Source organism: Falco cherrug, chromosome 3 (assembly GCF_023634085.1).
Source record: "Falco cherrug isolate bFalChe1 chromosome 3, bFalChe1.pri, whole genome shotgun sequence".
Taxonomy (NCBI): domain Eukaryota; kingdom Metazoa; phylum Chordata; class Aves; order Falconiformes; family Falconidae; genus Falco; species Falco cherrug.
Genome location: NC_073699.1, coordinates 91,044,979 through 91,057,080, shown reverse-complemented (window position 1 = coordinate 91,057,080; position 12,102 = coordinate 91,044,979). Strand labels below are relative to the sequence as shown.

The 12,102-nt window shown below is 43.1% G+C and overlaps 1 protein-coding gene across 4 annotated transcripts in view; it reads right to left on the bottom strand.

Annotated features, from left to right (window-relative positions):
* The window catches only part of ZCCHC2 (zinc finger CCHC-type containing 2), a 47,338-nt gene that overhangs the window by 27,748 nt on the left and 7,488 nt on the right, over nt 1-12,102 (bottom strand). For all 4 annotated transcript variants that reach the window (XM_014276554.3, XM_027799233.2, XM_005434854.3 and 1 more), the window contains exon 2: nt 914-1,025. In XM_014276554.3, coding sequence (XP_014132029.2) covers nt 914-1,025 — 112 coding nt within the window. The remainder of the gene's footprint in view (nt 1-913; nt 1,026-12,102) is intronic.

The window sequence follows — 12,102 nt, the reverse complement described above, 5'->3', positions numbered from 1 at the left end:
CTTTTGTGTTTCTAATTTGTGAATATGAACACTTTGAACTCTAAAAGGATTTGAAACAGGTTTGTTGTCTATAATCTGCCATATTGTTTCTCTGTGGTTTTTTTGCAAGGAATTAAACCTCTCAAATTGCATGCCTTCAAAGTGTAATTAAATCTCCACAGTAGAGACAAAAAGAACATTTATGAGGACAAAAGGAATAGCAATAGTTTTCCCAGATTGCCAGCTCTTCACTATCTGCAGGATAGTGTAGACAAATTTTGAGTAGACAAGTGATTTGCTAATCTTATTGGGAGAAAAAAGGGTAGGAATAAATCTGTTTTCAATAATGTTCATTTCTTCAAAGAAAGGAAACTGTGCTGGCAATTGCACAGAAGACTTCTCTTTACGCTCTGAAGCCTTGTTCTCATTCTCCCCAACAAAGCCAAAAGACGACTGACTCCTACGGAAACCCTCTCACTTCTCCAAACGACCACTTCTATAAAACCTCCTAATTTTTTCCTTGTTTTTAGGACTAATCAAATACAACTGAATCAAGCAGCAAAAGCTATTGACTGTTTCACAGTATCTTCATGATTAGTTTTGTTTAAAACAAATCTACACACCATTAATACAACCGCATTAAATTTCCTTGTTTTCTTCAAAATCCCACCTTTTTTTTCCAGGAGGAATTCCATTTGCAATCAATTTTCATGCATGCAGTCACTAGTATTTAGCAACTAACAAGAATGACAAATTGTTATAATAAAGAAAAGACCCAAGTAGGCAGCAGAGAAGCTATTATACTTACCAATCACTGCAGCTTCTCATTCAAATGAAGAGCAAGACAGATGTAAGATTTCTGCAACTTCAGGCAGAGTTTAGTGTTCAAAAAAAAACTTAAAGTGTTCGTCAGAAGAAACCTCAGACAACCTACCTTCTCGCTGAGGTCTATGGGAAGCCACTGGTAGTCCATCATGAGGTGCTGTGGTTCGTTCTAGCAAACTGGCCTCATTACTTGACATGCAGTCACTACGGGAAAAGTCATTCTAAATTGAGAAGGGAAAAAAGGAAGCGTCTTAATAGAATGTATATTATAAAAGCTTGCCCTAAACAGCAGAAATTAAAAAAAAAGAAAGAAAAAAAAGAAAAAAAAAAGTTCCTTATTTAGTAGTCTACAGGAGAAAAACCTGAAGTTCTTCACAGTGGCAAAAAGTCATTGGCTATTTCAGTTCTTCCTGAACTGAACTATAGCCAGCTATAACCTCCCATGTTTCACTGACCTTATTTTAAGAACAGAACAGGGTGAGGGACACGTGTGCCTTTAGCATATCTCAAGCTGGATGAATCAAGATCATTAGCTCACAATTTCAATGCTAATTTTCTGTTAGTGTAAACTCTTTCAATTACTAACCTGTGACATTACCTACTCAGTATACTCTAAACATATTCTCCTCAATTATATCCATACCCTGTATCTTCAGCCTCCCACCTCTTCTACATAGGTAATTATGAATAACTACTGTTCAGACAGTCTACCAGAACATATGGTCCTAATAACTAAACCCATGCACCTCTTACTAACTAAACATTCAGAACACAACCAGTAGCCACCAACACCCTCTCTTCCATAGACAAAAGCACAGACTGAAAGCTCATCTCCCCAATTTACATGCAGACTTCAAAGTTATATGCCAAGAATTACTACTGTTTTAACACATAATGGGACAGAACAGGAAATCACACAAGACAGGTAACATAAGAAAGAACAAACTAGGCTAGCAATGATAAATTAGAGAAAAGCATTAGATGCGCATGGACTTCAAGTGGTTTCTCTAGGGTAACAAAAGCCTATATATTTTTTCCCAAATTAAGACAAAACATTAATGTATCAATCTACATGTTCTTCAATGACCAGGTCTTGTTAAAATGCAAACTGACCAAGCAAGCTAAAATTCAGAAATGTTTTTAAATGTCCAATGACTTTAGATGCAACTGTTTTGGCCTGTTGACCTGTGTAATTGCATGCTTCAAGGAAATTACATGTTGCCTTAAAAAGATATATCCACAAAGAGCCAGGAATTACTGGAACTTTCTAGCAAGTGTCCTGGTTTCAGTCTGGGATAGAGTTAATTTTCCTCTTAGTAGCCAGTACAGTGCTGTGGTTTTGGATTTGGCATAAGAACAACGTTGATAACACACTGATGGTTTTAGTTGTTGCTGGGTGATGTCCATCCTAAGTCAAGCACTTTCAATTTCTCAGGCTCTGCCAGCGAGAGGGCTGGAGGGGCACCATAAACCGGGAGGGGACATAGCCAGGACAGCTGACCCGAACTGGCCAAAGGGGTATTCCATACCATAGGATGTCATGCTCAGTATATGAACTGGAGAGAGTTAGCTGAGCCTGCTGATCACTGCCCAGGGACTGGCTGGGCATCGGTCAGCAGGTGGTGAGCAACTGTATTGTGCATCACTTGTTTCTTTCTTTTCTCCCTTCCCTTTGGATTTCATTCCTCTCCCCTCCCCTTCTCCCTCCTTTTCACTATAATTGTTGTTATTATTGTTTATTTAAATTATGAAATTGTTCTTATCTCAGTCCTCAAGTTTTGTACTCCTTTCCAATCCTCCTCTGCATCCCTCTGAGGGGTACAGGGCTGTGTGGGTGAGTGGCTGCGTGGTACTTCGCTACCAGATAGAGTTAAACCACAACAGAGTGTTTCTGGATTCACCTATTTTAAGTGAGGCACGGCTATTTATCTGGAACAAGCAGCATAACATATGAGCTTAGCAAGTACCTAAATGCCATCAACATGCAAATAACATGTTGATGATAGCAGCAGCCCTGCAGAGGGGGAGAGGTGGTTCTCTGTTTAGCACCACAAATCAATCAAATACTGTCAAAGCACTGGAAGCTAAAACAGAGGGTAGGTTTCTTGGAAAAGCTTTCAAAAGAAGCAAGTTAAATAGAGGACATCCAATGCATCACAAATATTTAGCAACTGGTCTGCATAATAAGTAGAAGGTAAACAAATACCTATCTTATTAGTATTTATACAAAACAAATAAAATTCCTGGGAGAAGTGGATACTTTGGGGAGCAGATGTATATTGATAGTTCAAAGTCTGTTCCTCTCATTCAGGATGAGAGTGGAACTGGTCCACTGAAAAACCTTCATAAAAGACAGGTAGAGGAAAAATACAGATTTTCAGACAGTACTCTTATTTTTAAATACAGGAAGCATAAGATTCTGGAAATAAATGCCAAAACATATGAGATTCTTTTTTTCCTGAAGGACTTGTGCAATACGATGAGACAAACCAGCAGCCAAGACTCCTTTGGTACAGAGGACCCCAAGACTGTCACAACAGGCAGACCAGAATGAGGAAGCACAGAGATGTCAAAAGACACCACAATCCCCTCGCAGTTTGTGAATTCTTCAATGAACTTCCTCAGATTTGACAGATATACCAACCAAAGCTGGCTCCATCTTACTAGACCAGCTTCACATCATCTGTAGCGTGAGCACAAACTCTGGCAACTCCTAACAATACATCCAACTCATTTAGGACCCAGTAAGTACACATGCATCAAGCCTGCCCTGGGCATACTGTTAATCTGACTTTCATCAGTCACATCAACAGCAGTACACAATTAGCAAGCGAACATTCATGTGCCTTTAGACTGCACTACAGATGGTCTGAGGAACTGAATGACATTTTAGCTGTTTCATCTATATCAGTGTACAGTTTGTGTTCTACATGGAGTGTCAGTAATTTCACGTTTCAAAGCAATCAGATTTAAAATACAAATCATGCTTTGTTTCCTCAAGATAAAACTCGCATCAGTCCCTAGTCAGCCAGTAAACAATCTCAGCAAACTTCACTGATCAAAACTGTATTTCATGCTTCAAACACCAAATAAATTATGAGCGCAATGTCAGACATGCAATAAGAAAGGGAAAGAGCTGTGTATCAATGAGATTACGTTTTAACAGCTTTAGCAATTTCCAAGTTTAGTTTAATAATAAAAAAAAACCCAACCCACAAGCATGCTCTGGAGAAAGCTGCTTTCAGATCGCCTCGAAACTCCCATTGATACTGTTTTGTCAGACATTTAGCAACTCTGGATATAACCAAACTCAAGTACTTCACTTAACTCCTTGTGACACACTATTCAGAAAACTGAATCAAAATTGGCATTTGAGCATTAAAGTTACCCTGTTTACACTGTGATTCATTTAAGACTGTCCATAAAAAGAACTACTATGATTAACTAGCTGTGTCCAAACTATGTGAGCTAATAAATTTAGCACATATTTTGGTACGAGACTGAATGTCTTCCTGACATGAAATCAAACAACTGAACCAAGATTTCTACCAAGGTGCAGCGTCAATTCTCTGGCAGAGGTAAGGTCTTCCTTAAAATACAGCCACAGGCTTTGCTAAAAGCAGCTTTGGTATCTTCCACACTGCATGTAGAAGATGACAGACATTTGGATTAACTCTGACAGAGGCTCTCAAACCATTCAGTTTGGTTTACTTTTCTAAGATGTCCTTTTCCACCTCTGAAATCATCAGCCTAAGAGCTTGAAGGCAGTGCTTCATTCATTTTAAGGAACAGGCTGAGACTTCCACCTAATCAATTACTTCTTTAAGAAAATCACAAATGGATCTAAACCCAGTTTAATTTAAAGTCAGACCTTTTGCAATCAAAGTCAGGCTACTTGTTTTGATAAATGAAAAAATAAATTACAATCTATTCTAATAAATAATTGCTAGTTAAGAAGTCAAAGAAATTGTAAGCAGTTTTTAGAAGAGAGGTATGAAAATAAGATTTACTTCAAAGAGGTAGTCTGCTCAGTTCATGTCAAAGAACCATTAAATATTGCTGCTACACCTCCTAAGTGCTTCTCACGTAGCATACACATTATCTTTATAACAGTGTTCAAATATTTCTACAGAGTATTACTGTAGAATGATTACTTTTCTATCCATGGCAGCATTCTGTACCAGGCAAACTACATCCACATTTGAAGGCTCCCTCTAAATTGCAAAATATTAACATGGTTCAAGCCTGTATTTAAACAAGTCCTGATATCAGTGATTTTATAAATCATCATAACTGCAAAAAAAAAAATCCATAACTTATTCACTTGAAAAATTCTTCACCTAGAAAGTTAAACCAGTAATACATACTGCATGTATTTTGTAAACGGCAGGTTTCACAATACCTTGTGGGACCCAGCAGGTAGACAGTTGGGTAATCCAAGTCAGTCATAGCTCTGCCTTACAGCTTGCAGCCTGCAAGGGTCGTTTGCATGGCAAGGTCTTGGTAGTGGCAGGGCTACAGGGACGGCTTCTGTGAGAGGATGCCAGAAGCTTCCCCCATGTCCAGTAGAGCCAATGCCAGCCAGCCCCGAGACAGAACTGCTGCTGGCCAAGGCCGAGCCCATCAGTGACAGTGGTAGTGCCTCTGTGACAGCATGTTAAGAAGGGGAAGAAAAAAAAAAATCTGCACCAGCAGAAGAGAGGAGTGAGACTATGGGAGGACAACTCTGCAGACACCAAGGTCACTGAGGAAGGAGGGGGAGGAGATGCTCCAGGCAGCGGAGCAGATTCCCCTGCAGCCTGTGGTGGAGACCATGGTGAGGCAGGCTGTCCCCTGCAGCCCATGGAGATTAACGGTGGAGGTGCAGCAGATCTCAACCTGCAGCCCAGGGAGGGCCCCACACCAAAGCATGTGGATGCCCAAAGGAGGCTGTGATCCGTGAGAAGCCCAGGTGGAGCAGTTTGCTGGCTGGACTTGTGACCTGCTGGGGACCCACCCTGGAGCAATCTGTTCCTGAAGGACTGCACCCTGTGGACGGGACCCACTCCAGAGCAGATTGTGAAGGACTGAGGCCTGTGGGAAGGACTCACATTGGAGAAATTCATGAAGAAATATCTCCCATGGGAGGGATCCCACTCTGGAGCAGGGAAAGAGTGCAAGGAGGAAGAAGCGGCAGAAATAATGTCTGACAAACTGACTGAAACCCATTCCCTGTTCCCCTGCACCACTCAGGGGGAGAGGAAACTGGGAATTAAGTTAAGCCCGGGAAGAAGGCAGAGGCAGGGGGAAGGGGTTTTTTTCTGATTTGAATGGAAATAGATTAAACTAATTTCCCCAAGTCGAGTCTATTTTGCCTGTGATGGTAATTGCTGAGTGATCTCCCTGTCCTTATCTTGGCCCACAAGCCTTACATTTTATTTCTTCTCCTCTGTCCGGTTGGGTGATAAGAGTGGCTTTGGTGGGCATCTGGCATTCAGCCAGGGTCAAACCACCACACTATCTTAAGCTGCATCACAAGTCTTCACATTTGGTGTTAGCTACTGTGACATTCCTACAACAAACACTCACAAGGAACTACAATACAAGTGGCATTGTCAGAGCGGACAAATCCAGCATACAAGGGACTGGAAAGTCTAGGCAGTCTGGAAGGGCAACGAATGTTAAATGTGACATTGTGGGTTGCTGCCTGGTGTCAGTCACACTACAGACCCAAGTCCTTTATAACTGGGTAGGCTGCCGAGGAGTTCCTGTTGATGGTCAGGCTGTATAGTGCTAACTGTGCTAGTCATTGCGTGTCAATGAATAAAATGTATTTCCACAACACATGCAAATGTAAGGTTAATTCTTGCATAAGCCTTTGCCACTGTAAGGCTTTCCCATACAAAGATTTATCGCAGCTTGCAGTGCTGCTGATGACTAAAATACAGTGAAGCAAGAAATGTGGGTGGCCCCAAACCAGTTGCCAGGTAATTAGATAATCGCATCAATCTTTGTGACAGGCTGGAGGATCAACTACATCTCTCCTTGAAAGTGAATCAGGCTAAGAGAGCACTCTAAAATTTGTCTGCTCTCACAATCTAGACCAGAGTTTTGTATCCAAGACATCTTTCCTCATATGGCTGAAAGCAAGAACCACATTAAACCCACCTATTGCTTGAGATGTCTCCTGGGACTGTATCACAGACTGTATCACAGAATCATAGAATGGTTTGGGTTGGAAGGGATCTTCTTAACAATCATCTAGTTCCAAAACCCTCTGACATGGGCATGGACACCCTTCACTAGACCAGGTTGCTCCAAGCCCCATCCAACCTGGCCTTCAACATTGCCAGGGATGGGGCATCCACAACTTCTCCGGGCAACCTGTTCCAGGGCCTCACCACCCTCACAGTAAAGAATTTCTTCCCAATAGCCAATTTAGATCTACCCTCTTCCAGTTTAAAGCCATTCCCCCTCGTCCTATCACAACAAGCCCTTGTAAAAAGTCCCTCTCCAGCTTTCCTACAGGCCCCCCCTTTAGGTACTAGAAGGCTGCTACAAGGTCTCCCCGGAGCCTTCTCTCCTCCACCCTCAACAACCCCAACTCTCTCAGCCTGACTTCAGAGGAGAGGTGCTCCAGCCCTCTGATCATCTTCACGGCCCTCCTCTGCACTTGCTCCAAAAGGTCCATGTCCCTCTTACGCTGGGGGCCCCAGAGCTGCACACAGTGCTCCACGTGGGGGTCAGGAGAGCAGAGCACAGAGGGACAATCACCTCCCTCGACCTGCTGGCCATGCTTCTTTCCATGCAGCCCAGGATCCCGTTGGCCTTCTGGGCTGTAAATGCACACTGCCAGGTCATGCTGAGCTTCTCATCCACCAGCACCCCAAGTCCTTCTCCTCAGGGCTGCTCCCAATCCATTCTTTGCCCAGCCTGTATTTGTGCTTGGGATTGCCCTGACCCACGCGCAGGACCTTGCACTTGGCCTTGTTGAACTTCATGATGTTCGCAAAGGCCTACCTCTCAAGCCTGTCAAGGTCCCTTTGGATGGCATCCTTTCCCTCCAGCATGTCAACCACACCAGAGAGCTTACTGTCGTCAGCAAACCTGCTAAGGGTACACTCAATCCCACTGTCCATGTTGCCAACAAAGACGCACCCATCCCAGTACTGACCTCTGAGAAAAGCCACTAGTCACTGGTCTCCACTTGGACGTCAAGTAGTTGACTGCAACAGTCCGAGTGCAACCATCCAGCCAATTCCTTATCTACCAAGTAGTCCACCTGTCAAATCCATCTCTCTCTAATTTAGACAAAGACGTTGTTTGGGACTGTGTCAAATGCTTTGCACAAGTCCAGGTAGATGATGTCAGTTGCTCTTCCCTTATCCACCAACACCGTAATCATGTCATAGAAGGCCACCAGATTTGTCAGGCATAACTTGCCCTTAGTGATACCACGTTGGCTGTCACCAATCACCTCCTTATTTTCAATTTGCCTTAGCATAGTCTCCAGAAGGACCTGCTCCATGATCTTGCCAGGCACAGAGAAGAGACTGGCTGGCCTGTAATTCCCCAGCTCTTCCTTTTTTCCCTTTTTAAAAATGGGGGTTGTTTCCCCTTTTCCAGGCAGCGGGAACTTCACCAGACTGCCACAACTTCTCAAATATGACGGACAGTGACTTAGCTACTTCATCCACCAGCTCCCCTCGGCACCTGCGGAGACATTTCATCAGGTCCCATGGACTTGTGCGCCTTCAGGTTCCTTAGATAGTCTTAGACCTGATCATCTCCCACAGTGGGCAGTTCTCACTCTCCCAGTCCCTGCCTTTGCCTTCTGCAACTGGGGCAGTATGGCTGGAGCACTTCCTGGTCAAGACTGAGACAAAACTGTTGTTGAGTACCTCAGCCTTCTTCACATCCTGGGCAACCAGGTCTCCCATTTCCTTCCGGAGAGGGCCCACATTTTGCCTAGTCTTTTTACCACTGACATCTATGGAAGCTCTTCTTGCTGCCCTTGACATTCCTGGCTAGATTTAATTCTCAGGGCTTCACCTTTAGCTTTCCTAACCTGGTCCCTGGCTGCTCAGACAATTTCTCTGCATTCCTCCCAGGCTATCTGTCCTTGCTTCTACTCTCTGCAGGCTTCCTTTCTGTGTTTGAATTTGTCCAGGAGCTCCTTGTTCATCCATGCAGGCCTGCTGGCATTTTTGCCTGACTTCCTCTTTGTTGGGATGTATTGCTCCTGAGCTTGGAGGAGGTGATCCTTGAATACTAAGCAGCTTTCTTGGGTCCCTCTTCCCTCCAGGGCTTTATACCATGGTACTCTGATCCCTGAAGAGGCCAAAGTCTGCTCTCCTGAAGTCCAGGGGTGCTAATCTCCTGAAGTCTAGGGGTACTTGTCTGTAAAGATAAGCACCAAATGTCTGAAGTGGAGAGCCATCCTGCTCAGCAGGATGTTGCTTTGTATAACTAACATACGTGAGCTAAGCAAATCTCAGCTAGTCTACACAGGAGAGATGTTCAAACTCTGCCTCCTATTAACATAGATGGCTAATCAAAAAATGTCATGCTGGTGTTGGTTTGGCAACGTGTAATGAAATCTGTTACTGGATAGCCTACTAATCATCATGAGCAAGTGACTGATGCACACAAGTCTTCTGATGTTTGCACTGCACTTTCATAAAAGAACTATTCGTGCATCAGCTATGATGAGCACTAACAAGGGAAACCTGCTTACAGCAGCTGGACAGCTTGATTAGTTCTACATGCCCAAATATGAAAGCTTATTTTTCTGCAAGACTTCAGTAAATGTGCTGTTAGGGACAGCACTACTTAGCCTTGCAGGCTGTGCAGATGTAAATTGGCACAGTTCATTCATGTATAAGTGGGAACTGGCAAACAAAAGCAGATGAAAGAAGGCATCTTGGAAGAATCAAGGTCTAACTCGAGTTATCAACTACAGCATCTGTACCTTAAAGAAATTTGAGCACTATCAAAATAATCATTAATAGATGTGGTGCTGCGATTTGCTTAAAACAATCCTTACAGGCTGCCACCCTTATTGCTTCACAACTGCTACACACGGATACTAGCTCTGTAGCTACGTTATCACAAAGGCTAAACATCCCCTCTTAAGGAGCAACAATCAGCTGAAACTGTGTGTGCTATACTTGTGTGCTACCGAACCCTCTCTTGGTCACAAGTGGCAACGAGAAGCCTGACTCAAGACTGTGCAACTGTATCTACACCCCATCATCTAATTCTTCTTGTTGCTTGGATATAGAGATAGAACATCGTGTCATCTTACACTTACATGGAAATCCATGCATGCACTTAATATTCACAAATGCAAACATACAGTGCAGCAATGCTTCAAAATCTGTTTAATGTTGACAACTGTTGATCAACAGATCGTGTCCCATGCAAAAAATCCACTACTGTTTTGGACAAGCTGCTAGTGAAATGCAAGATCAAGACTGAAGACAGTTGCCCAGTTGACACTGCTGCTAAGTTAACGCTTCACTCTGCAAGCTTGGAACTCTGCAATGTCACTGTCCAATTAATTTGAGATACAGAGAGCTGTCCTACAAGACTAAGAACAGAATGGGCCTAAAGATCTAAGACAAAAGATCTCTCTTTCAGCCACAGCCAGCAAACTACTTGAATGCTTCCTTGTTAACTTGTCTTTTCACATGCAGAAACAACCTCCAGAACAATAATGCTTATAGAATGCACAGAACCACAGGCTGGAGAAATGGGCTGACGGGAACCTCATGAAGCTCAACAAGGGGAAGCACAAAGTCCTGCACCTGGGGAGAAGCAACTACAACCACCACACAGGCTGGGGCCTAATCAGCTAGAAAGTAGTTTTGCAGGAAAAGACTTATAGATATAAAAACATATATACACACATATGAAGGATGAGTGCAAAGAGGATGGAGCCAGGTTCTTCTCAGCTGCGCCCACTGACAGGCCCAGAGGCAATGGGCACAAACCGAAACACAGGGTGCTCCCTCTGAATGTCAGGAAACACTTTTTCTACTGTGAGGGTGATCAAGCACTGACACAGGTGGCCCAGGGGGGTTGTGGATTCTCCATGCTTGGAGATACTCAAAAGCCATCTGGACATGGTCCTGGGCAGCCAGCTACAGGTGGCCCTGCTTAAGCAGTGGGAGGTGGAAGACAAGATGACCTTTAGAGGTCCCAGCTGATCCGAGTCATTTTGTGGTTCTGTGACCAGACATAAAATCCCATAATGTGCAAAATAAAAGCCCAACTGGCTGAACATTCGGTTTAAGTGGATAATGCACAACTGCCCTATTAACTCATACCTAGTAAGCCAGACTGCATAGAGAGAATGCACAGTTGCCCAAGAGTACTTTAAGCATATTTGTTCAGTGAAACTATTTTAAGAGCTCACCTGTAAGAGGTAGCAACAAAACTCTATGAGGGAGACAAAAACTTTTTGAAAAAACATCAGCTGATTCAGGGAGGAAAAGCACACATATGACAGTTTCAGCAATCACATATTGACTAACTTGTAGCACTGTGAAATCATGACGATTTGGAGACAAAGGGCATACCAACCTCTTACACAGCATTAACAACTTCAGCTATCAAGGCCTCTGGCGATTACACTCAAAGTACCAGATAGGTCAGCTACAGCAGTGATTTACAGTGCTGAGGAAACACTGCACCTCCTGTTCGCTAGAAACACGGCACATTCTTTCTCTGAGTCTCATCTGCATCTGAGCTTTTAACAGGACTTAAACCAGAGTTTCAGTCCAGCCTAGCTAGCCCATGACAAAGGGGAGAACTTGAAGCTAAAGCCAGCAATGCACCAGTTGGGAAGTTCCCACACTGCCAATTTTTGCTCCTCCTACAACTTCATATAATGTCAGTGCTGTTACAATTGTCTGTCGAGTGAATGAGAAGAAAATTACTTGAATGTTCAGACTGATTAAAAGAAATATTCTCACAACAGTCTAGCGTGACAGAAAGATTTAAAAAACAATTGTCCTTTAAGAGTGGTGAACTCTAGTACAATTAGTACTGAGTAAAGATGATGCCTTCATTACTACTTTTAACTACTGGCAGAGGGTAATACATCATTTTGTCCAGTTCTTGAACTGAAGAGATCTAAGCAGCAGTTTAAAAGTATTCTTTCATGTAGAGCAGCAGTTCCGAACAACAGAAAATCTCTCTGTCATGTTCTTATCTCACTCTTAAGACACTTCCCAAGACATTAAATCTCCTTTCACTATTAAAAGCATTTTTACTTTCTTCTTCCAAAAAGGACAAGATTAAGATTAAGAGGCT